Source organism: Lates calcarifer, linkage group LG6 (assembly GCF_001640805.2).
Source record: "Lates calcarifer isolate ASB-BC8 linkage group LG6, TLL_Latcal_v3, whole genome shotgun sequence".
NCBI classification, from domain to species: Eukaryota; Metazoa; Chordata; class Actinopteri; family Centropomidae; genus Lates; species Lates calcarifer.
Window position 1 is genome coordinate 21170471 of NC_066838.1, and position 27113 is coordinate 21197583.

Below are 27113 nucleotides of genomic sequence, written 5' to 3' on the forward strand. Positions count from 1 at the left end.
ACGGCTTAAAGACCCAAGACGAAATGCAAAGATCAATGCGTCATCTTACCTGCATCTTTTCAATCATTTCAAATAAATCTGTGGTCTGGAGAGAGGAGAGTGAGATGAAATGTTTTGAGTTCATTTGTTGGGTGTGGAAGTCAATGTATTTCTACAAGAGTTAGTCTGATGTCAACTCTGTTCATTGTTCAGAGCTTCATCACGCTCCAGCAATTGAGACACACATTGAAACACATTTAACCTCCAAACAGAAAGTTATGGTTAAATTGCCATTACTCAGTGCTGTACAGAAGATGTTGTTAAGTTGCTAAAGGTCACATCTTTTGTCAACTGTTTGCATGAATTTAAACACTGACAAAGTTCTGACTTACATTTACCTAAACAACATTTTACCCGACGGCTGCATGTGATCTCTTGCCTCTCCCAAGTGTTTGTCACACTATTACAGAGTCAAGTGTGACCAACCAGCTTGTCCATGTTAAACACCTACCTAATCCTGTGGAGCCACACCACAGCTGTTGGGGTGTTGTCCTTTAAGTTTTCACATGCGAAACATGTATCCACTGACCATGACGATTCTAACTACTGCAGAAAATTCAGAATTACAACGGTCCACCGGTATATCAGTCTGGAGTAATCAAGTGAAGGCTGAAAGGTTCAGCTAGTGAAGCCTGACATAGTCAAACATGTTTGTGTACAGAGCAATCGTGTCTTAGCTTTCAGTGTGAGTATGAGTAAAGTCCTCCACCATGTGCAAACAATAGTCTGCCACAAACCCTGAAAGTAAATAAGACCAACTTCAACAACATTAACCAGAGATTAGAATAAAAGGAGCTTTAACCTCATATTATCTTTGGTTTAAACAGCAACTACATTAGCCATAGAACTGTATGTGCATGTCCAAAAAGCATGGATATGCCTGATTAAATCTTACAATGTTATTTGTTTCTTTACACTGAAAGAAACACCTGATGTTAAAACTTGAAATGTTCCCTCACAAACATGCATGTTTTCTTCTGCTCATCGGTTCAATAGACAACCAACATGACCTGTCAGGTTTTACATTCACAACTCTAATCTCAATTTGGAGAGGCAGTTGTCCAAGTCGCTGCTAAAAATACAGCCAAATTCCCTCTTTAGTTTGCCAACTAGTGATGCTTTCCATCCAGCATGTCTAAAGTAAAGCTACTTACATAGCTGGGTTTCTTCCAGTGTGCCTTTGTCACCATTGGAGGATAGAAGTGGTTGTCATGATTTTTAGCCATTTTAGCTGTCCATAAGCTGGCGCCCTGCAGCATCAAAAGATGTGTCGACTTGACTTGAGCAGGTTTGGATTAAACTCTCTCTCTCTCTGACTGCTGTGTCTTTGTCAAATGGTAGACAGTTGACTGTGTCCCACTGTGACACCTGAGGTAAAGCTGCACCCCCTGCTAACTGCAACCATGACTGACAAAGTGTTGGATCAGGCAAAGTTGGAGACAAGAGCCACAGGCTCTCCCAGTGTGTGCTCTAAACACACAAGATTATCAGCGAGTGTACATCTCAGGTTGTACGCAAAGGCAGCTGTTATTGCTTTAAGAGTAGAGTTGTAGTCCTCTGAATGAAGCTGCTGTCCTCTGCTGATCCCTCTGTGCGAGTCTCTTTCTTAAACATACTGTGGGAGGAAACCACATATCATCCGTATCTGTCTTTATCACTAACCCTATCTCAGCTTAGGCTACAGGTAGCCAGAGGTGGAGCATTATAGCTGTATGGGCGGTCCTAAATATATGATGACTGCAAACCACATTCAAGAATACCAGCTGTGAACAAAAATGTGTAAAATAAGGAGATGGAAAGAGCAAAGGAGACAACAGTCCTAAATGATTGCAAACTGCAGTAGAACTTTAGGGTAAAAAAAAACAAGACATCTCATTTCAGCAGAAAAACACTTTTCAGAGATGACCAGAGTGGAGGAGGTGTGGGAATCCGTAGGGAGCCAGGCTAGCACACAGTGCAGGTGTTAGAGCTGAGACCTTTCATTATGAGAGCTAATAGGATCGTCATTGTGACAAGAGGCAAATTAAATGTGCAAGACCTCCTCTCTCCTCCAGACTTGTCGGCTGCATGCATCCTCACCGAGCTCATTAAAACTTTGAACAGCACCACGAGAATAACGAGTGTCGGACGGATCCAGGGGCTTATTCTGTTATTTTTCTTTGATGCAACATAGTTCTCGTTCTTAGTTCTGCATTTTGGCTCCAGCTAATTCAGAATTATTTAGGATTTCACTTGCTTCCCAAATTTATGGAGGGCTATAGGATTTTATCCCTGACTGATGCAACTTCTGTGAAGAGCATGTTGTAATTCACTTGCATTAATGGTTCGAATGACCATGTCTGCATTAGGAACCCCACCCCACTTCAGTGAGGAAATACTGTCCATGAGCACTGGACTCTATCAAGGGTTTATGAGTGTGTGTATGTGGCTGTGTGTGTGTATACTGAGGCTGTTGCAGTAACTGGGTTACTAGCATCTCAGAACAGGCATATCTTGAAATACATGTGTTGTTTTTTTAATGAGCTTGTGCCTGGAGAGTGTGCAGCAAAGTCTGAAAACGACTTTGTGTGTTTGTGTTACCTCTCTCCAAAATATGCAACAATATTGACATGACAGCACAGTAGTGTAGTTTGAATTAGGCTAGTGACCATAAGACCTGGTGGGGTTAATTGCAGATTGACCTGGTTTTCACATGGGCTCTGATTAAAGTGATACACTCCTCTGAGTCTTGCCCCACTAAGCCCTTATTATACTGCAGTACATCACAGTTCCGTGCTGTCCCTCAGTATCCGCATCAGATATGTTCCCCTCGCTGGTTTCCAAATTAAAGGGGGTTGAATTAATGGGGTTACAGAGGTAGGTAGGATATTAGATATAACTGCCTTTTAACTGCTCCCTTTAAAGTGTTTATTTCTGCCTAAATACAAATCCATATATTACACATTTCCGCTGTTTCACCTTCAGGAAGTGCAGAAAAACAGGTAAAAAACTATAAGTTATGAATTCAGTGACTTTCCTAGCTATGTTTGGTTTGCATATCATGGAAATCTGTGGGCACACAGAAGTTTCAAAAATCCTCTCCTCATGTCTGACTAATTGTAAATAATAGGTCTGAGGCACCTACAGATGGTGTGTGCTGCGGGGATCAGTAGTGACACTTAAATAACCCAATCTCCAAATTCTCCTTTAATCCCTTTCTCTTCCCTCTCCCTCTGCTCCACTTAGATCAAGTCAGATTGTGGAAAGTGTAAGCCCCATCCAAAGTGTGAGAGACCTCATGAAACCAATCCAACAAGAGTGAGATTGTATCCACTTTTAATCACCACAGAGCTCAGCTTTGTTCAGTTTCTAAAATATCCCTGACAGGTTTTTCAGGCCAGTCGCTCATTTTTTTAGGCATGCCAAAGGTAGGCATGAAGATTCTGACAGCGAGATGGATTCAATAGGTACTGTGACAGCCTGAATAGATTTATTGAAATGATATATATATATATGTTGATATACCTTGCATATACAGTAAATGGCAGAAAATGCATTGCAAGCTTAAAAAAACATATTTTGGAAGAGCAGTAATCAGCTAATTAGCTTTTCCATTTAAAAAGCCTGCAAAATGGTTGATTATTTTTAACTGGTGCTGAAGTAAAACTGGCAGACTGACATAAAAACAGCTGAATAACAATTGAACCCCACACATTGACTGATAAAACATTACTGATTTTCCAATATGGTGATACATCCTAGATAATTGTTAAGCTTGTCTTTTTATTTTTTAAGACAATTGCTCAGACAGTGAGTGTTTTGTTTGCCTTGAAGGAGTCAGACTTGCTAGGCTAGGATTGAGAAAATGTCGGCACAAAAGCTGACAATTTCCTGCTAAAAATAGATTTCTATTAATTAATTGAATCAGGCAAACATAATCATCCTAGACACTGAGCTCTGTGCACTCTAATTACAAGTTAAACAAAAGAAGACAAGAATAAAAATTCAAAGAAACACTGCTCAGAGACAGTCTGTGTCTAACACAGTCATGAGAGATTACACCGAGCGAGAGCATTCAGACAGAAGCAGGTGTAGAGACAAGATGAGCAGAGACACCTAACAAAGATCTCAGAAATAAAGGTCACATGGAGGTCCATCAGATAAGGTCAAAGGGTCAAAGTGTAAACTCAGCTCCCCCTCATTCTCCTCCTACCTTGTGGAAGGGTGAGGTGGAGTATGGGAGCGTAGGCTGGAACAGCTGGGGCTCTAGTGTTGCAGAAATTCGGGGGTCACTCCCATCTTGTTTCCTACAATCAGACAGATGCAAAAGAACATTCAGTCAGAAAAGGTCACCCACAGTTTGAGACCAAGCAAGAGGACAATAACAGGTAATGCCTCAGGAAATGTTGTTGGTCTTATTTAGCAACAGGGAGTCATTTGTATGGAGTGGTGGTCTGAGGCATTGCAATGGCCCTAAGATTATGATTATGTTTTTTAGAATTAACTTAATCATCTATGTGTTACTGATCTGTTCTTTTTCATGTGAAGAAAGTGAAGCATATTGTTATGTCTGACACTTGCATTGAGTAAATGTATGATTTTCTTGCTGTTCAGGCTGAAAAAAATCCCAGAGGATAACAAATCCTATTCCTCTGTGCAGAATCTTCAATTCCTTTAGAGTATCATCCTCTATTCACCATGACTTCAGGGATCTAGGGACACAATACCCATAGTTTAACATTTATTCACACAGAGCATCTCTCTTCTCTAACCCAAGAGAGTTACACTTTGCTATGCAAAACTGCGCAATGCTACTGTCACGCATCCTTTGCTCTAAATTCAATATCTCTACCAGGATGGTTTTATCCCCACAGGATCACTGATCAATGCCTCCGTTGGACATGGTGCCTTATTGACACTGACAACTGGCCAGTTTGCACAACAGGCTTTCAATTTGTTTGATTAATTCAATCTATTTCAAACACATGAAGTGATCGATGGCGATGAAAGTGGACCTGAAATGGTCATGAAGCATGAAGAATGTATACTGCTGTCTGTGATGGTCAAAGAAGGCTGCAGCAGCCACAATTAAATATGGTTCATAGCTCTGTATCCACAAGGTGATGAGTACTCTAGCAGCCAAAAAGCACCAACCTCCATATGTAAAGAAATATTATTCAGTGCATTCAGTTACTCGGTGAGACAAAATGGACAACTCATGAACTCAATAAACAATCATTTCTCAAGTAAATAGTGTCTGTCCACACTGACATGGCATTTATTTACATGACTGAATGTATGGAGCTCTGAGGACAAGACAAACACCTGCTAAAGAGGGACAGTAACTGAGATGGAAATCTGTTTTCACATCCACAGAGTTACTCAGTGAATCAAGCATGGGTGAAGAAACAAGAGCATGAATCATTAACACACTGCTATTACACGTCGAGTGGGTCTTCAAATGAGGAAAGTCCTGCATCATCCGAATGAAGCGCTAACAATTATGAACACAAGCCTTTTCTCAGCATGTTCAATAAACATGGACAAGGAGAGGCGAGGGGCCCCAGCAGCAGCTCTCCCATGGGAGAGCAGGATACGATAAGGCATCAGCTGCCCTGAACTCTTAATTAGAACTGATGCACAGTAGATGGATGCAGGGCACACACAGACACACACACACACACTTATTTATTTATGTGAGGGGAATGCTTTCATTCCTAACAGTTGGTTTAAAGATAGATATGGTGTTACGTTAAATGCATCAGTGTGTCCAATGTATTACTGCACAAAGCACACAGTAAATAATAATTAGTATAAATTGGTGGCGAGCTCTACAGTATATACATCCTTCACTGGCAAAGAGTAAGCAGCAAGAAAACACACATCAAAGAAAAGGTGACAGAGGAAATGTCCTGTACAAACTCCCCCATCATCAGAAGCATGTGGTGCAGCACACATTACCCACTGCTGTTCACACACACTCACACACACCTGCCTGCTCTGTGTAGCTTCACCATGTTAAGCCCTCCTCCAGATCAGTTTGCAGCACTAAGCCACAGCTTCATCCCAACACCACAACAAATTACATAACACACCCCAGCTGGTTAGCGATGCACCACACAAATCAGCAGCGTGAAGCAGTCACAGCATGTCGTCTGGACGACCCCATGTCCTGCACGGAGCGGAGCAGCAAACTTACTCACACGGTGGTAGTTGTACGCTGGGTGCTCCCTGGGAAGTCCGGACAGTGACCAGTGTTCAGGCAGATGACTCACTGTCTACGCTTCTCCTCTGGTTAAGCATCACACTCCCTCTCTCTTTCACAGTTATCTCCTCTCTCCCTCTGTGTGTCTCTCTCTCAGCAGCTCCAGTCAGCTCACTTGCTGCTTCCCATCAGACGTTCACCTGCTGGCCCCACTCTCAGCTCTTTAGACTGTCGCACACTCTGAGTGAGCATCCTCTCCCCCGCCGATCCTCCTCCTTCCCTCCCTCTCTCTCTCACTCTCTCTCTCTCCTCCCACTTGGTCTCTCTTACACACATATGCATTTCTCAGTTGTCACTTCCTGCATTTCCTCCCTCTTTGTCTGTTCTCAAGCTGACACACACACATGATCCGGTACTAGTCTGAAACCCCAAACTCTAAACCACGCTCCAACCCCCAACCATTACCACCGCCACCCTTATCCCCTTCAAAGCAGGAGACCCTCCCCCACCACTCATTTGGGGCACAACTGAAGTCTGCCATTCAGATAGAGAAGGGAAAGCAGGGATGATTATGGTAACGGGGGTTGCCTTCAATCCCCACACTGCCTCACGAGTCAGCTAGGGCTGTTGCTGTGGCAACCACATCAGCCACACACACCGACGTGCACATTCATGTTCATTATGACATGACTTATACAGGGTGATTATGCCCAACATTATGCTTCCAAAGGTGAACAGACATTGCAGCCTCTTTAATGCTCATTGTGCAGCATGGGAAAGCATGTGTAGAAAGGTTTTTAATTACTATAATGAGTCTCATTCAATCCCCAGTAAACATGCGCGTTTCCTCCACTAAACTACCATCGGCAGTTCCCAGCAGACCTGAGACTAGTGTCACCAGTAGTGCCTTTTCCTGCTAAATCCCTGCTAGATAATACTCTAAGGCATTGAGAGTGTCAATTTGTCTTTCCTTTCCTTAGACAGCTTCTCAGCGAACAAGCATGCACCTGAAGAGTAAAGTAGATGTGTTTATTTGTGTGTGTGTGTGTGTACTGCATGTGTCAGACATGAAGAGATAACAAGGGATTACAGGACAGTCCTCATACTGTGCACCATTAAGAGCTGTGTATTGTGATAAACAAAATCATTTAATCCTCTCACTGTCCAGCTTACTAGTAAAAAAAAAACTGTATTATGTCACTGAACAAAACTTTAATAAAGTCCAGATTAGCTGTGATTTGTTGGGATGGCCTTCTGTAATGAGACAATAATCTCTCTCTCTCTCTTTATCTTTAACCCCACACCTTCTGGTCCTCAAAAGAGGCTGTAGATGATATTTTTGGGGTTTAGTCTTGTTTGGAGCAGCTGAGAACCAGGAGGCGTGGGGTAAAAAAAAAAAATGAAAATGTTATCTCTGAGGGTTTTGTCAATAGTGCTTATAGATGAAAACACATCATCGGATAAAAGCAGATTTCGCTTAAATGTCGTGCTTAAAATCTGATTAGCACCGGGTGGCGTTTTAACACGGATCATTGCAGCTGGTTCCTATCAAATCAAAGCCACATGCATTTAGAACGACAGGCTGGGACCTCACTGAGGACTCGACCCTCTCATACGCTGAAATGAAATTACAACTAATAGCAGAACAGGGAGAGATCCTGAGCCATGTAGAGGTGTATTTTAATCTTGTGTGGATGAAGATGGTTGGTTTTGAATTGATAGTGTCCTCACTGCTCCAATGTCCTCTGCAGAATCCCACAGTAAATCCCTTCCGAGAGGCCCCGCTGCCAGGGATTCCCATCCCATTAGCCTGGTGAAATGGCCTGTGGTCCCTCCCCTCTCCAGCCCCCACACCATGCCCTCTGAGAATTGCTGCTGTCCTGAAATTTCCCCATCTCCCACCCCTCTTTCTCTCTCTCTCTGCCTCTCTCACTTTCAACTTTTAAGCAGCTATTTCTCAAAGAACTCAAGTTAAACTACGATACTATATCCTTTGAGACACAAGCTCAAATAATGGCTAAAGCTAGCTGGATCCTATAATTCCCAAAGGATTAGAATAAGATAAATCAAGAGTCAGCAACTGCAGGTTCATTGTTCGACAGGTTTCATTCATATTTTTTTATTTAAATAAAGCTAAGAGTTTCCTCTGATTCAAACTCATGTTGTTATGCTGAGGAAAATAAACCAAGCAAGCTTCAAAGAATGTATGATGTATGATGTGCATGTGGCAGGCTGTGGGTACGTGACCAGCCAGTGACCCCACACGCCAGTTAAAGGTTCAGGTCTCCAATCACAGACACATTACACCAGCAACATGTCAGAGGTCTCCAGCAGGCAAGATGGCTGCTGTTCTGAAATATGAATGAATGGTTATTTATGCATAACCGTTGAGTGTCTCCCACAGGTTGAGATTTAATTAGCGGTGGTCGACCTCAAGGGGGAGGAGAGGGGGCTGCCGGGGAGGCGGGCAACTGCAGCCAGCAGTGAGCCGCAAGAGTTGACAGCAAAACAGCAGTGAATTTATGAGCTCTCTAATGGCTGCACATGAATGCACCATTCCAGCAGACTGTACTCTCTTCTCTTTAAACTGCATTTTCATACAGGCACAATAAACAAAAAATCTTATAAAATACATTAGTCTTTTTGAATGGGGACAAACCTAAATCTAAATTTTGAACATTGTAATTATTTTTGTGCAAGTTTACCTTAAGTATTTCCACTGTCACTTAGTGTCTCTGAGACTGTAATAGAAATATTTTAGAGAAAATACTCTGTGTTGGCAGTAGTAGGTCTGAAGGTTCTCCTGCTGTTTTCATATTTGTCAAAACCCGCTCCCAGTCACTCTTAAACAAATTGGCTATGTTTAATCAAGCCCACAGTTTGTTTGCAAGGCAAAGCAGGAGTGCCAAGTGCTTCCTAACTTTTGAAAAAACTTTACACCCTAACCATGATTTCTCTGCTGCACACCTGAACCCCACTGTGACTGTGATTGTGACTGGTTTGATAATCATGCAGCATTTTTTTACATGCCTTGTTTTGAACTGGGTAATGGGGCTACATTAGGGGTGGGGAGCCTAAAGCAAATATGACAGATGAGCATGATTTTAACGATGATCTCAGATTCTCTCCTGCTTACAAGCCTAATTGAGTTTGGTAGTGATCACAGGGAAAAAAGTACAGTAAATCCTTTTTGTGCCAGTCCTATCAAAATAAAATAACTAATGTTTACCATATTCACCATCTTAGCTTAGCGTGTTAGCATCCTAACATTTGGTTATTCACAGTTATATAAAATTTGACCTGATGGTGGTACCAGATGAAATGAAAAGGGATGGAAAAGATTATCAATTCATCCAGATGGGGACATAATGTGTCATATTTGTCTGAACCAAATGTAATGGTAATTTGTCCAACAATTTGTCATGACATTTCACTAAAAACTAACAATGCCAACCTGCTCCTGGTGCAAGTATAAAGGTCAGGGGATCACCAACGTCAGTAATATTCTGAGCAGCATGAATAGCCATACCAAACTTAACAGCAATCCAAACAGTTTGTCAAGATATTTCACTAAAAGTTAAAAAATATCAACCTCAAGGTGGCACTAGAGTAAAAGTCAAAAGATCAAAGTTAGTTCATTTGCCTGCACAAAACAGGGCAGTCCACCGTGGACCTACTGACCGACATTGCCTTCCCTAGAGCCACATCACTGGGTTAAATTCTGTATTGGAATAAATTAAATGAATATCTCTCATGGTTGTGAGTAATATAACCCTCTTACCTTGCCTGCATATCAGCAGCCACATATTTACCTCCTCACCAGAGGTTTGACCTCAATTAATTTCTAAGCACTGTCGACAGTCTCCAGACATAAGTTATTTGCGCTGTACACTGCTTATAATGTGCTGAGAAAATTTACTTCAGAGGTCAGACACCACCTCCCTCAGCTATGTTGCTCAGTGATCCTGTTCCCCCTGTGTCATCATATATTACAACAGTAACAGTGAAGAGCTCGGACGTTAGGAGCCGGTCTCCCTGATCGATTTTTCTAAATTCATCATGAGCTAGCAGCACCTGCTGCCTTGCCTGCCATCAGTTCTACAGCAGCCAGAGATATAAGCAACACATGTGCTGTGAATTATCACATAAATAGACCCTGGAATTGCCCTGTTCTCTGGGCCATCCTTTCCGACCCCCTCAGACTGACCTGAAGCATTCAAACAAATGGGAGGATGATTGTCTCTGAAGTGAAACCATTTCTCTGTGAAGTGCTTGTATCAGTTACTTGTTTTGTGTGTATGTGGCTTCACTCTGAGTCTCAAAGGCAATCTTTCCAGATGAAAAGGTCTGATTTCCCCTCAAAAATGTTTGGTGGAAGTTCAGCTGCCTGAATGTATGTAATATATGTAACATAACATTTTATTGATTGTCTCTACTGAGTCTACTGTGTCTTAATCTGTGTGCCAAGGAGAAGTAACAAAAAACAACTTCATGACTTTCCCCAATCTGTTTCAGGCCTTTTTGTCCTATAGCTGCTGCCACAAGCAGACCAAAGCAAATACTGGACAAAATTCAAAAAGTAGATAAGTCAGAGAGGCTGTTTGTTCCCAAGGGAACTGTGCCTCTAAAAGTCATTTTATACAAACAGTCAGAAATGGAAATGCCACTTAGTACTTCTTATCAAGGCAGCTGTTTTCACTTCAAGGTAGGAACATATTTCAATGCTACGGTGTTGTATTCAAGGGGAATAGAAAAATGCTATGACAAAATGGCCATTGAATGCTACATGCTAGGAATTATAAATAATAAAACATCTGCGGGATCTGACGCCTGAAGAGAATTCTTCATCTATTCTCCTGAGCTCACACCTCCCTTGACAGCTGGCCAAATTCAATATGCATTAAAAGGCCAGGTACAGCAGGTGTTTTTGAATAAAGGATGTTCACTCTACCAACAGGTCCCGATTTCCAGCTTGCTTATCTCTCAGAATATCACTGTCAAGATTTCCTTGGAAACACACCCCCTGGGGAAATCACAGTAATGCAGATATGCCTTTTCAACAACAGAAGGTCACTGCAGGATCAGTATGTGCTCTTTTGTGTTTGATATTAGAGCCACTAGTGTATTCAGTGATATTAAACTTTATGCAAATTTCGATCAGGCAAGAATTTCCTCTCCTCTCTGGACTCAGCCTCTTCCTTCCACTGGCTTACCACAGCATCCTCTGCATGACAAATATCAATAAACGGGTTCCACAAGGGATATACACATCCCCAAATATATATTCAGGGACATACCCATCCACAAACACAGGGAATAAAGACCTTTCCTGCCTCTTCAATTCCCAGAAGATACTATAGCTGCAACAGTCTGTCTGAAGGCAAAGAAATGAACTTTCAAAAAGCTGGCAGAACAACTTTGCCACAGAAAGAATCAGATAAAATAAGAGAAATGTCCTGTCAAAGTTCTCCGACACTCGTCTCAACCTTCAACAGTCTGCTGTCATCTGAGCTTTATGTTTTTTAAGACATCTTGTGCCGGTGCTGGATGGTAGATGACATCCTAGGATTTGGATTATTGAGATGGGTAGAACCAGGGGCGAGCTTGTCACTTTGGTGCTATATTTAGTCGGACAGCAGGAGACTCACAGAGAGACAGTCTAGCCCTGATCGGGCTTGACAGTTTGCTCTCCCACTACGTCCGCTTTTCCAGACAACTCAGCTTGACATACACAGATGAGCGTACACAAGCAAACTGACACCCGGCCCGGCTTCGCAGCGTAGCGGTGAGCGCATGTGCAGAGGAGATGGACAGAGGATGATGCAGAGTGACATCTCATGGGAAATCAGTGAACACAAACAGAGGAGTGTTTACAGTGACACCTTTTAAGTGTTTATGGGGAGAAGCAGGACTCAAAGGATGAAATAGACCAAAAATTATAAAAATAGAATGAGGAATTGCATTAGGCAATTTGGAATAAATAGCAAGGTCATTTAGCAGCATTAAAGTAAACTGTTTTTGGATTGCCTTCACCTGCTGAGTGAAAAATAAATAACTGATCACTCTAAAAAAAGAAAAAAGGAGGAGCACAGTGCCTTTGTCAGAACTGCCACATGAGAAGAATTCTTTTAAAATTCTGGATTTGCCACTTTATCCAACTTGGGGACCATTTTATTACTAGTATCATTATTGTCATTTTATTGATTGATGAAAAACTATTGCAGACTGCACCTGCACCATGCATCCTCTCAGCTTTATGCCACTTGTTGGCCACAACATTAAAGCCACCTGCTTAATATTGCGTAGGTCCTCTCTGTGCAGCCAAAACAGCTCTGACCTGCCAGGCACGGACACTGGACCTCTGGGGGTGTCCTGCGGTGTCTGGGACTGGAACACTGGGAGTGGATCCTTTGGGTCCTCTGGGTTTCAGGTGGAGCCTCTGTGGATCTGGTTTGTTCCGGCATATCCCACAGATGCTCAGTTGGATCAGGAGTTTGGAGGCCAGGAGCCTTGGGCTCTCATTCCTGAGCATTTTTTGAGGTGCGGTGGGCATGTTGTCCTGCTGTCAGGGTTTGCTTTGTCTGCAAGTGTTTGGTGGGTGGCAGGTGTCAAAGTAAGATCCAGATAAATGCCAGGACTCAAGGTTTCTCGGCAGAATATTGTATTGACTTCACCTGTCAATGGTTTTTATGTTGTTGCTGATTGGTGTATATTTTTCAAGAAACAAAGTTACTATGCCAGGCTGAGAAAAGGTTTTAGCTCCTTTTTTCTACATTTTAAAACGCAGGGAGGCTGAAATCCTAACTCATGTCAAGAAAAAACAACAACCAAGGGTGGTTCAAAGCTGCAGACCTGTCCCGCATGAAGGTCAGGTGAGCTGAAGCATGGATAAGACAGTGGGATCAGTGGCCAAGTTGTTTTAAAGAATGGCCAGGAAGTTACACAATGGACAGCCTGCCACAATAATCCATCATGCTCCAGGGACAGGGAGGCAGAGTGCACTTTGTGTCTGGATATATGTTTGCATGCGTGCAGACAAGAGAGAGAGAAAGAGAGAGGGAGACTCTTATACAACATCTCAGTATAGCCATTATCCACACTAACCCTCCTCTCCCATTTCCTCCCATCAGGGGAGCTTAGCAAGACAGGATTACAACCAATTACAGGCCTCCCCCGGAGAGAGTGGAGACTGGGCTTGAGGATCATCTGTTTATTGTGTATGACCCACAATGACCAGATGGAAGTTGGTCATTTAACATTTAATCAACCAGAAGAGTTGAAGGATCAAAACCGAACAACTGCTGACAACAGGAGTACATGTACAGTGTTTGGAGAACTTAATACCTCTATATGATCAACCAAAGCATCAATGGAAGAGTCGTATAATGACACTGTATAGAAAATCCTTAGTGTATTGCCATCAAGGAATACACTGTTTGGTTTCATTCATCATTTCTTGAATATCGGCATGGGAGAATTTTGGAGGACTAAACGAATCAGGCAGGTGCGTTATATTCTTGTGTACCATTTCATTGCAGAGTCATGCAGTCACCATCACAACTTCTTAAGGCAGATTAAAAAGAAACTCACCAGAACTTTCTTGGCCTTCCAATTCGGAAAGGTGAGCACGGCATTTTGCAAGGTTGTTCCGTTAAACTTTTAGCCCGCTGTTCTGATTTCCAGTCACATCTTGTCCAACATACAGTACCTAAAGGAAGATTTTGACTTTGGATCTCCAAGTTTGTTGAGGTTTTGTTTGACGTTTCGTGATTTTCGTCCTCAGACTTAACTCAGCAAAGAATGCTCACTAAAAGCAGCTGTTATTATTTGATGCCACTTTCACTGTTGCTTCGTCCTAGCTCTGCAGGCTTTATAAGAAATTGATCTGTCCCGCTGAGCATAAACAGTGATGATTATGTGATATAATTCAAGTTCTATTAACACAGTGGGAAGGATCCTCCAAATTCATCAAGCGGTGGAATTCCTCCTTGTTTGAAAATGGCTGAGAGGTGTGACTCTGCCGAGCACTAAATGCATTTTGTTTTGCAGACATCACAGACATTTACTGTTCTCTTCTTTCTCTTCCTGTCACGTCACCTCATCCACTCACTTCCTTTATCCTTCCTCCTCCTCTTCACACCCACAATTCTTGTTTTGTATCCTCCTTTAGATACTCCTCTTCTTCTTTATTGTCTCCAGTGTCCTCCAGTGTCTCTTGTCTTCGTCCTTAGAGTGAGTTTGTTGCAGCAGCAGCCTCGACAGCCAAACTACAGTCTCTGCAGACAAGCCTAGCCGCTGCTTTGTAATGCAGGCCTAGCTGGTAAGAGAGATCCTCCTCTATCTGTATTCCAGAGGGAAGGAGTGATGATACTGCAGCAAAGCCCTGTTCAACCTGCTGCAGTCAAACAGTGGGGGCTGAGGGCCAGACATTCATGCCACCACACCTAAAGCTTTCAGAAATGGAGCGGTCTATCTGCAGTGGCAGGAGGTGTGCATGCTCAGCTCCCTGCCTGTCTTCACGTGCCACACACAGCAGTGCTTCAATCTTGCCAGCACTGCGGAGATGGCAGGACAGACTGGGTATCTGTTTCCTCACTGCTGCCCATCTGCTCTACCTTTTACCGGCTCATTCATCTTACTTACGCTCTGCTCGGTGGACTGATTCACACATTCAAAACCTATAAGGCCGGTCTGACTCAGTGACATTGAACACCGCTCCCGAGAGCTAAAAACTTTGCAAAGTGTATTCCTCTGTGTTTAATGAAATGATTTTGCATTTTTAGTAACTTACAATTTAGATCACAATATTTTTTCTTTAGTGCCAAAGTACTGTTCTGTCATAACTAACCTTGCTTAATGACAAAAAGAAAACAGAACAACTCACCATATGCTTCTGGCCTTGGAGAAGGTCTTGTCCACTCTGGAAAAAACCAAAACAAAAAACAGTGAGCGACAGCTATTATAAACAGTATTAACAACCTATGAGTCAAAACTCAGCATCACAACATTCTGGTTGTCTTTGTTTGGATTTAATGTGTTTCAAAAATCAACTGAAAATTGTCACCATTTCAAAGTCTATGAAAAGAACAAGGTGAGGAATACAACATTAAAGACAGCTAAAGGCTAACAACTGCACAAAAAACACAATAAGCCATCTCAGCAAGAAAGACGTGACAAATTAGATTACATCAGCACCAGGTGGCATATGACTGACTCCCACACTCACTAATAGTTTCTAAACCGTGGACTGCATGCATCTAAGTTTACTCAGACTAATTTAAGTGTGGAAAGTACAGAAGGATATTGGACCATCCTTTCCACTTACAAAAAGTCCACTGAACTGAGAGAGGTTGGTTATTGCAGTGGGCTGGGTTACCCTTAAATAACTCCTGCCATCTGTTGAAGTAGCATTTCCAAAGGATGAAAGGATGATTACTAGCCTGGTTGTTTCCTGAGACAAAATGAGTCTTGTCCTGGTTTGAATCTGTGCTATGGGGCTCATTATTCACAGACAGTCAAGAATAAACTATCATCTGTCCCTAAGTCACTCTGGATAAACAGATTTGAGCGGTAATCACTGGAAACAATGACCAGCTGATGCAGCATTGGGAACTCCTCACATAAGAATGCAGCATCCAGTCTCTGCCAATAGATGGCACTGTGTGTGCAGAGGAAATATCAGCCTTCTGTCTGGCAAGTGAAAGTCGTGACAACCTGGGCTTTTTGTCTGTCCATCAACCAGAGAGCCATTCATGTTGATGTTTAGTGCTGGCAGGACACACAAAAAGGACCAAATACTTTTACCCTGCTAGTCAGACACAGTCACAATCATAAACACATACCACAACTTCTCCTGAGATGCAGCAGCTCAGAATTCTGGCAACAAAGTGGATATTTGACACTGATAACTGTTGTCCAGTCACTGACTCATGGCTGCAAGCCTGTCTCTTGTGATAGCTGGTGGTGGTGACATGAGTGAAAGGGAATGTTTAGTATGTGTCTCTCAGGGTTCCTGCAGCTGCCTCTGGTGTCGTAAGCTGACCCCTGAGAAATTCCCAGGTTGATTCACCACCAGGAATCAGAGAGGAGACACATCATACAAGTAATCCCAAAACTATTAGGTTGATTTTACATTATTTTCCTCCCCTTGATGTTGATTCTGTCTCCTATGACTGGGTCTCTGACTGCTGTTCACCCTGTGTCTGACTATAGCACCGCCAGAGCTCAGGCCTCTTACTCATCTTTCCCTGGACATGATTAGTTTGCATGGCACAGCAACACCCAAAGGGTCAACCAATTCTAGGAAGAGATGTCTCTCTCGCTGTGCCAGAAATAGGGGTAAAAACAAGACTAAAGGTCTACAGGCATGTACCAGGATGCTAACATGCACACAATGACAATAATTTAGTTAAGTAATGTAATGCAGGTATAATGTTTACCATTTATATCATATTATCACAAGTATCACAACTAAGAGTGCCATTAACTGAGCATGTATTTAGTCGTAAAGAAAAGTATTGGACAATATTGAAATTTTAACCTGATGGTGGCACTAAATAGAAAGTCAGAAGATCACCACTATTCATCCGGAGGGGAACATGAATGTTGGAACCCAACAACATGGCAACTCATCCAGTGGTTGCTGAGATATTTTCCTAAAAGTCAGAAATGTCAATCTGCTGGTAGTCTTAGAGGAAAAGGTAGGGGATTCATCCTCTGGGGACCACAAATGGCTGTACACAATTTCATGACAGTCCATGTGACAGCTGAGATATTTCAGTCTAGACCACAATGGTAGACCAACAGCCACTGCCACCCGTAGAGTCATGCCTTTGACATGGTTTTAAAAAAAAGTCACGAGGCAGACTACAGAAGGAGTTTCTGTTTTCATTCATAAAAAGTCTCTAAATGTCATTGATTACAAAAAATCCCCAAAAAGGTAACATTAGGACCAAAAGTAAAAATGTTTGTACTTCTTCTTTTGCTGTGAGAAAGATAAATGAAAGCCTAAAGCTTCCTCCTTCTGAGAAACTGTGTTAGTGAGAGGAAACAGGCCTTCGGGGGTTTGTGTGTTCACTAACTGTGGAGTCACGAATCAACAGACTTGTGTTGTTACAGTAGGTTGTCGCCTGATTCCCCTCAGTGCAGAAGATCACTCATTTTCAACCCCCGGGACACCATGTGTCATTTTAATGACACTGAGATGGATTTGGTAGTGCTGTTCTATCTCAAATCTACCACCAGTGTTGATTTCCCTGAGCCTGACAGACACGTGTGTACAGATAAATCAGTGCTCCATCTTAAGTGGAATGCATACTGGTACTTGGGAGAAAGCCAAAATACTTATGTGCTCTGCTGTTGCGAAGCTGAGTGTGAGGAGGGAAAGGCTGTTTTCACATCTACTGCATCACTAAGAATAACATTTTCTAAACCCCATCCTGTACTGTTCACCCGTTCTCGGGTTTCATGGAATTCCCATAAAATGAAATCAACTAGGGTGTGTCGAGATGATTGGATAAAAGCTCCAAACTGAAATCCCAAAGCCAATATAGGAAATTTGCAAGAAAGCAAAACAGAATTTGATACCCCTGAGCGTAGACCTTGCTGGGACAGACTGACAATTTGTCAAAAATTTGTTGGGATTATGAAATGAGCATTGTACTCTCTTTTCTCGTGCTAAGCTGCTAAAACATGAGTCTCAACACTAATACAAATATCGTACGTGTCTGACATCTTGCTACAAGCTGAAGGCGAGCTAAAGTTGTCTGATGATGATTACTTTCAGACAAGGGACAAGAGAACTTAATATAGAAGACACGTGACAAGCCTCTTGCCTTCATTCCTACCAGTCATTCCACAATTTATCAGATGTTTTCCCATTACAAGGAACCCTAACTCCTCCCTGAGAGACACAGGAAAGACATTCCATCACTAAAGTAAAGCAAACCTAGACTGAGCAGGACAGCGGGCAGATAAAGAAGAAGCAGAGGAGCTGACAACAGCAAGTGGAGAAAAGCTATCAGCCCTTATCAGTGAGACAAAGAATATTCTGTCCCGGTTGGAGTGGACAAAAGTAGGCTATAACAAATTTGCCTGTGCTAATGCATTTGTCAGCTATGAGTCATATTTGCACAGTGAAAACAGTGTGTGTGTGTGTGTGTGTGTGTGTGTGTGGCCTAATTTTTATTGTTTTTCCTTAAGACAAGATGAACCCATGCATTTAGAACGCAACATGGCCCAGAGATGATGTACAGCTCAGCAGGTGGTAACCAACTACTGACAAATTGTTTTTCATGCTTCTTCTCCACCCTCAGCTAGGTATCAAGCACAAGCTTGTTGCCAAGGAAACAACCATGAGTGAGGGATAAGGGGGCTCAAGGCGGGTCTCAGAAACCCTAGGCCATCACCGTGTCAGCAGCCGTGAAACTTGACAATAAGTTCTTTCAATTTAATCTGACTTTAAGTGCAGCCTGTAATTTTCTCCCTATCCCTGCTAAACTTTGAGACATTTTCTTCACTTCAGAAATTAGCTGAGGCCCATGGTATACATCAAGTCAGCAACACTGCTCGTGGCAAGTAGGTCAGCAGACTGGGCTGAGGAGTCAGCCCAGAGGAAATCCAGCTTAAAGCAAACAAGTTTGTTGTTCAGCCACCAATCTGCTGCAGTAACATGTTCTTGCGGTGTTAATTCTATATCTGAAATATAAGAAGCACCAGATAATCCAGATGGAGACCAACAAACCCTTGACCAAACTATTTTTAAAATGCCTGAGACTATACCTGAAAGGTCATGTGCAGCAGCCGTTTAATACAGCCTTAAAACGATTTCACTTTTTAGTGAAGATTTGCTTACAAAGAGAAAAACACTAAAGAATGTAAACACACTGTAAAATAACAACATCAAACATTAATGTTCATTAGGAAAGAGAAGTATTAAACAGAAGTATAAGGTCACTACTGTTGGTCCATACATCATAACACAGGTTTTCAAATGAGAGCCATTTGTATTAACTAACATTAGGAAAATAATTCTATGAACACGACCCAAGTGAACCCAGCTTGCACAAAATTTTTTCCCCTTTCCTGCAGCTACAATAAATTCTGGTGGAGTCACGGTCAGTGTTACACCCATTTCACCCAGCATGAGCTGAGAACATGCTGACTTGAGTCCTTTGTCGCCATCCAGCTTGAGCTTAATACTGTCCAAACAAACCCGAGGTGAAAATGTCGCACAGCCTACCTGTGGTCCACCCAGTAAAGAATACACTTTTGATACCAAATGTGTTCTGTTATAGTGAGTTAGGAACATAATATTCATAGGATTATCATAGTATTAAAACCGCACCAGTTCAACTAGACTACTAGTTTCAAGCAGCAGTAATGAAAAGTAAAGGGAATCACCAAAGTAATTACAATCCATCCTGTAGAAGACATAAATGCTTGTGCAAAATTTCACAGCAATCCATCCAGTAGTTGTCAAGATATTTCACTAAAAGCCGAAAATGTCAACCTTCCTGTGGCGCTAGAGGGAAAGTCAGGGGATCTCCAGTCAGCAGGATCAATCCTCAGAGGAACATGAGTGTCTCTGCAAAATTTCATGGCAATCCATCAAGTAATTGTTGAGACATTTCAGTCTCTGGACCGCCCAACTGACATTTTCTCAGTAGAAACAAGAGGAGGTATGTGCCTGAAAGAATACATTATGTGAGCCTATTCAGTTTATTTAGAAGAAGGTCTTTCTCACATTAACACCTACATAAACTCATATTCTTGTATCTGACTCTGCAGTTAGCCTCTCAGACTGCACTGAATACTGTCAAAAATAGATCTGCAGAGAGACGCACAAGGCCTCTGGCAACACTGAACAATTTCTTCATAAATAACGCCCAGGATGGTAATAATAAACATTGTCAGATAATAGTGAATGTGACCAGATCTAGACTGTATACTGTATCTCGACCCACTGTGGGCTGAATGGGCCCATTGACAGAGAAATGAGCATAAAGTGCCTGAATGTCCTCATTTAGCTACAGTACAGTGGGATACAGTGTATATGAAAACACGCACGCACACACACACACACACACACACACACACACACACACACACTGGTACCACAGCTATGCTGACTGTTAGTAGACACTGTGATATCTATTACATCAACTAAACAAAAAATCATGTGATGCCATGTAACTTAATGTAGTTTCATTGAACCAGTTTAATGTAATTATGTTATTTTCTTGTGTAAATGTGTGGACCTCAAGAAGAATAATGTAATTATGACAATGTAATGACAGTATCATACTGACAGAAGGTTTCAGTAGTCTTACAGCTCCTAACATGGGAGTTTCATTCCTTGTTTCTTCTTGTTAATTTCTGTTCTATAATCTGTTCTCCTTTGCTGTTCCATCATATCTGAATAATAATATACACTCAAAGCAAAATGTGTTACATGAAAAGCTTTTCATCAATGAATCATTGGAGGATTTTTTTTTCTGTTGCTGTTGACAGAGTTAGGTTAGTGACTTGCTGTAACCTGCTTATTTGATAAAATCTGGTGCACATCAAGATGTAGATGTTTTTGGCAAAGTGCCTCTTAAGAGAGAGTGAAAGAAAAAAAAATAGAGCCACAGTTGAGCTGGCAAGATGAAGAACATGTATTGCTGCACATATTTATTTCCATTTGGCTAAATATGTACACTGCTAAGTGATACTGTGTCTCTATAGGGGCTGATATTACCAGTGTCAGCTATCTTATTCTTTCTTTTTGGTGCTATTTCCTACATAATTTGTTAAGGAGTTATTGCATGAAGTTGCAGTGAAACGATCAGACATGACTCAGGCAACACACCTGCTTAAAGCAGGCTGAGCTGCTCTAAGTCACAAGATTATAATAAAAAAAATCCCTTATTTTTATTCTTTATCAGGGCAAAATTAAGTTAACAATTGGACTGTGAGCATTAGATAATTAACTGCAGTTCGCCTAATGCCTTCCCTACCTATTCTTCCTCATAGAGAGCTTTCCATTGTGAATATGAATGTGAATGTCAAAGTAAATATGCAAGGTGAACTGACTGAGTAGGCAATGAAGAGCCCTCTGGTTGCCCTACATCTCCTGTTTGTTTTGCACTGCCCTTGGAAAGGTACTTGAATGGCCTCCTGTTCTGAAGTAGCCCTGCCTTGCAGTCTAATCATCTTTTGTCATGCAAACATTTGCTTTTGTCAAACAAAACGACCCTCTCTGTGTTGTCTTTCTGTTGTCCATGATACAATATTCAATACAATAAGCCTTAGACACTAGATCATCAAAAATCAAAAAGAGACAAAAGCCTTCCTGTCTTTTTTTCAAGCAACACCAGGTGTAAAAAAAAAAAAAAAAAACCTGCAGTTTTTCATTAGCATAAAACCTTCATTTCTTCAAAATATAGATGATGTTTTTTTGCTGGAGCCACAAACCAGGCAAAACAACCTGAAATTTGGTCAATGAGGGATTCTTAGCCAGATAAATATGACCCATTATCTATTATATATTCACATAATGACCATTAGCTGTTGAACACTAGCGAACACCTTTCCCTCAAACAGTCTGTAGACTTGTTTACTTGTAGAAATTACATTTTTAAATCAGCTGACCAGAGAATGCCAACTACAACTACAACAATGTGGGTCTTTCCACTTGGTTGTTTTTGAACGGGACTGACATGCATTCTTCCAGTCCCTCTATGGGACACGACAACATACAGAATCATTGTTCATGTAGTGCCTGAAGGGCTTGTTACTGAGGTTACTGGGAGAGCATTCAGTTCATGTAAGACACAGGTCATAGCTCTGTGTTTATTTCATGATTTAATGGTTTCTGAGGAGGCAGCCACCGTGAGCTACACAGTAGACAGATATACAGTATATATAGTAGTAGTGTCTTGTGACTACAGGCACATCTGGACAGTTTTCTTAAACTTAAGAGACTGGTCAATAAAAGGATATGAAAGCTCAGTGTTGCAACACAATGGTCTCATTTGACTAAGGAACATTTCTGCTGCCAAATTACAGTATCCATCATAGGAAGAACGAACGTATCTGTCTGGAATAATAAAAAGAAAAGGCCATAACCTACCCAAGTTAAACAAAAACCTAACACATAACAACTCAAATTAAGTGGCAGCCCCATTAATATCTGATGCCAAAATTATAATGCATGCTGTACCAAAGAAAGACCGATCTGCAGAGAACAGAGGGGCTGCATTCCCTTCAATGAATGCCAATGGGATGCAGGGGGCAGAGTGTATTACAGATCACCAGCTGATGTGAGCTATCAGACTGACCTATCGAAATGCCAAGTACAATGGCATTCAAGGCTGCTGCTAAATAGAAAACAGAAAAGCAAGTTGTTTGCTTTATATGGAAAGCTGATCTTCCTCCCTTAGAGTCTTAAACTGTGGCCTGCGAAATAAACAATGGACGATGAATCCAGGCATGGTGGCCCATTAACACGTGATAAATCCAAAACAATGCAACAGTTTAATATTTCAATTTGGTTAATTAGTTGGTTATATTTTAGGATTTAAATTTGGGTGGGTTTTTCTCCTAGTTATTATGCCATCAAAACCAAACAAAGCAACTGCTCGCTTATCCAGCAACATGGACAAAGCTAACGCCCAATGCAACATGCTTGAACACATCTGCAAAAGGTGGCAATCACACTGGCAACAGCTAAATTAGAAGTGAATTAGAGGGCTTGAACTCATTGACGCCCAAGTTGACCCTTTGGAAGCCAGTTGCACTCGCTAGCTATAGACAATGCTAAACTGCAAATGAAGTGCATCACTGGTACCAAATGGTATCGTTTTTCCCCAGGAAACTTCTTAGTGGGTTACTAGGAAACTATGGACCCATGAAATAAGGCATTAGCAGAGTTTTCTTGCTTCTGAATGCACTTCCTGCCCACACTGCATGCACTGCATGTTCTTTTGCACCACAGCCCACATACACTGATGTCAATTACTACTGTGGCCACTACACTACAATTGTAGCACAGCCCACCATAGCTCTAACTAGTGTCTCCACTAGTTGTTAGCCAACGGTGTATTTCCAGACATTGTTGAGGCTTCGCTCCAACACATATCCTTGAGTGAAGTCAGTCAGGCATGCAGTTGCACTGCACCTGTTCACCTTTTGACTTTTGAAAAAAGTCTTTGCTGACTGTGTGCCTACGGCTCAGTATCCTGTAAAGTCTGAAGCCAGCCACATAAATACAGATTAAATACAGCACTAAACCATCTGCGTCGTCAACATCGGGCTCCCGAGGCTTTAGGAATTTAGGAATGTTTTTTGACTGGTCCCAAATCTTTCTGACAGAGGAAAAAAATCTATAATCATCACAAAATGTAAACACTTTAATTCCCAACCAACCCCCTGCCTGCTCTTACTGCTGCCTGTGTGTGGATGTAGAGAGTGAGGGAGCGGGTAGGGCTGGGTAACATTCTCCTCTTGTATACAAGCTCAGCCAGTCCTCTGCAGCCTTCCTTTGGCATGGACGGGGCACACTCTACTGCCACAATGCACAATCAATGCTGCTTCTGCTTGGCTGTCAGGCTCACATAGCAGCAACAACAAAAGGTAAGGTATAAAAAGTCTCACTAGTGACGGGGCCTGCAGATTTGAACAGCTGGATTATTGGACAATATTAGCTAGCAACCCTAACTACTCTGATTTATATATATATATATATATATATATATATATGTACACAAGGTAATACATGATTGATTATGTCTTGTAGACATAGATGACATGATATAGGATACTTGAGCAATTGTCGTAACATTGCAATTGAATTTCAAATAAAATGTAATGTTTGCAGTGGTCGTACAATGCACTAAGAACACAGAATGGAGAGGACCACCCTATAAAAATTCGACACACCCTGACCTCAGCCCCAGATGGTCTGGACTTAGCCCCAGACCTTGTCAACTCCTAGGAACGCCCCTGCACTGAACTGAGCAGCACATTTTTTTTCTGTTCCCAAACAGTAAATGAATGCTATATGAAAGACACGTATAAAAAGAAGTTAATTACATACAAGATGCACGTGAATGTATACCACATATAATATAGCACACCCAAATAAGCTATGCAGTAACATTTTTGTGTGTTTTGTTTACTGTAGGTATAAGTGAGAGCATATGTTTATAGTGTATGTACAGTTTGTGACAGTGTCTGCTATCAAACTCACTCATGCTTGCCTGTAACCTGAAGCTTGTGCAACTTTTCTCTCTGTTGATTTTGTCACCTTGTTTATGCTCCTACATCTGATACCTCACCATTACTGTGCAGAATGTAGCCCTTAATGGTTCATTTTAAATGAGCAACAGCAGAATTATCAGGTCCAATTTATAATAAAAAGGCATAAAAATGTCAGATAAGACACATAAGACAAAAGCTGTTCTGATAAATATAACGACAGACATGCAGGCAGAAATACAGACACAGAATCTGCAGAGTCATCAAACAGGGAGACAGAGACAGACACACAGACACATTCTCACAGTTATACAAATATGAATTATAGACAGGTTTAGTTGCTCGGCAGATAATTAGGAAATTCAATCTTACCCTCCATAGGCTCCAAAAGTGAAACTCCTCTTTCTCTGCGGCATGCCGGCTAATGGATAGCAGTGAGTCAGTCAACTCAGTGCTGAATGGAGCCAGCACTTGTGTCACTTACGCTGACTGAGCATGTGTGTGTGTGTGTGTGTGTGAATGTGTGTTTGTATGCTCTGCCTGATGTATGAGTTCCACTCCCCCAGCCTTGGCTAACGTGCCCTGCCTCTTCCTTTACTCGCACGCCTCCTTCACAAACAGAGGGAGAATCGGCAAAGAGGATGAGGGAGGACGCGGGGGGAAAGAAGGGGGTGGGGAGGGGGGCTGGAGAGAGGGCTGCTGACCATGTCAGTCTCCCAGGGAACCAGGAGTGGAGGTGGAAGCCTTTCTCACGTACAGGCTGGATCCTCCCTCTCACGCACCAAGTTCACAGATAACACACTGGCAGGTGTTTTTTTTTTTTTTCCTTTTTCTTTTTCTTTTTTTTTACCGTAATCCCTAAAACCACACAGCCGAGGGTTAGGGTTAGAAGAAGTTACAGGAAATTCTTGGTTACCTGATCATTTTTTTTAAATGGCTAAAGGCAAAACAGAGAAGAGTTCCTGGCATTGTGAAAGTTTGCTTGGAACAAGTCTTGCAACACTAGTTCTCTCCCTCTCTCTGACACTGGAAGACAGCTGGTTAAACAAGCTGTAGACGTCAGACAAACAGTTCATCATTCTTCACAAATGTCCTAATCACAGAGCCTTGCCCCAGGTTCACCAGCTCCACTCCTGCATACTGTACCTGACGACCTCTGAACAAGTTCCTAATCTTTTCTTTCATCTCCCTCCTAATTCTTTCTTTTGTAAGCCCATCACCTCTGGTATGCACACAAACGGAAGGTTAATGTAGCACAACAGTTCTCCCTGCGTTACTATTAGCTGCATTGATTAAACTGAGTAAACGTCTGGACGCAGAGACTCTCCTTTAGCAGGTTGTCGAGTCTGATAAACTGGCAGCAGCTACAACAATGCATTAATGCTGCCATGGATTATTGAATGAAGAGGGATTGTGGTCTGGAGCGTCAGCCAGTGATCTGATAGACATTCACTTCCGAAGCATTTGCACTATGTTGGATGAAACAGACTCCTGTTTTCATGGTCAGTGCTAGGCAGGGCAGAGTCAGCTGTGTTAGATGGGAAGTTGACAGTTAATTTTACCCATAACCATTAATAAATAAAATCTTACCAAACCAGGGCTGTAATCTCCCCAAGGGCCAATGATGTCTTCATCACATTAACTGCTAAGCACTCATAGTAACTGAGCAGATGGGCACTTAATTAATCAATGGGCCTACCAAACAAGCACAATCATGCTGATAGACAATTACATCATCTCTCCACAATTACATCACCCCTTTCCTCTGAGAGTGCAATTTTCTAAAAACATTTCACCACAGCATCACAGTCCTTGGCTGACTTTGTTGGTACTGGACTACATTTTGTCTCTTAGCCTCTCTCTTGATTTATCTGACTGGGCAGACCTGTGGCTTATAGAGATTTTATTGATTCTAGTTATTATTGATTTAACTGACATCTTTGACTTTCCCTCTAGTGCCACCATGAGGTTGACTTAATCATCATAATGTCAGCATTTTAGATCATGTAATTTGTCCAGCCTCAGCTGTTCTGTGTTTTTAGTGTTTGTTACCAAGGGTTAGCATGCTAACACGCTAACTAAGATGGTGAGCATGGTAAACATTATACATATTAGTGTTGTCATTGTGGGCCTGTTATCTTGCTAATGTTTGCACGTAGCTCAAACCACAACTGGCCTAAGTACAGCTCTCAGACACCAGCTAGCATGGCTGTATACTCTTGTTTACTGATTGAGTTCTAGTTACATTACATGTGTTTATTTGACAGTGATAGTGCTCATTGATCAGGGAAACAGGGCTGTAATTAGACATCATCAGTTGTCCTTGGCCACAGTAAAATAAAACAGTACAGCACACATCCACCAATAAATACTGCCACAGTAAAATTTTTATTTGTATAGTTAGAAGTTTTAAAACGACGGCCTGCAAGAAAAAAATAATAGAAGACTAATCAAGATTTTGAATACAATTATGTGAAATTACCACTTCAGAGTTGTGAACATCTCTATACCAAAACTGTCTATATCTAATCCATCATGAAAAGAAATCTTCAACCCAATCATCAGTTCAGTTACTTTTAATTAGCTGAGATCAGAACCACTAATTTAATCTCATCAAACAGCCAATCATTCAGCTCCTTGGCACAGCCAC

At 41.8% G+C, this 27113-nt stretch overlaps 1 protein-coding gene across 1 annotated transcript in view; it reads right to left on the reverse strand.

The window, feature by feature from the left end:
- LOC108882162 (rap1 GTPase-activating protein 1-like) overlaps nucleotides 1-25021 on the reverse strand; it is a 40106-nt gene extending 15085 nt beyond the window's left edge. The window contains 4 exon segments of the mRNA XM_051071355.1: nucleotides 50-85; nucleotides 4232-4325; nucleotides 15108-15143; nucleotides 24836-25021. Coding sequence (XP_050927312.1) covers nucleotides 50-85; nucleotides 4232-4325; nucleotides 15108-15143; nucleotides 24836-24879 — 210 coding nt within the window. The 5' untranslated portion in view covers nucleotides 24880-25021.
- Nucleotides 25022-27113: the final 2092 nt, after the last annotated feature.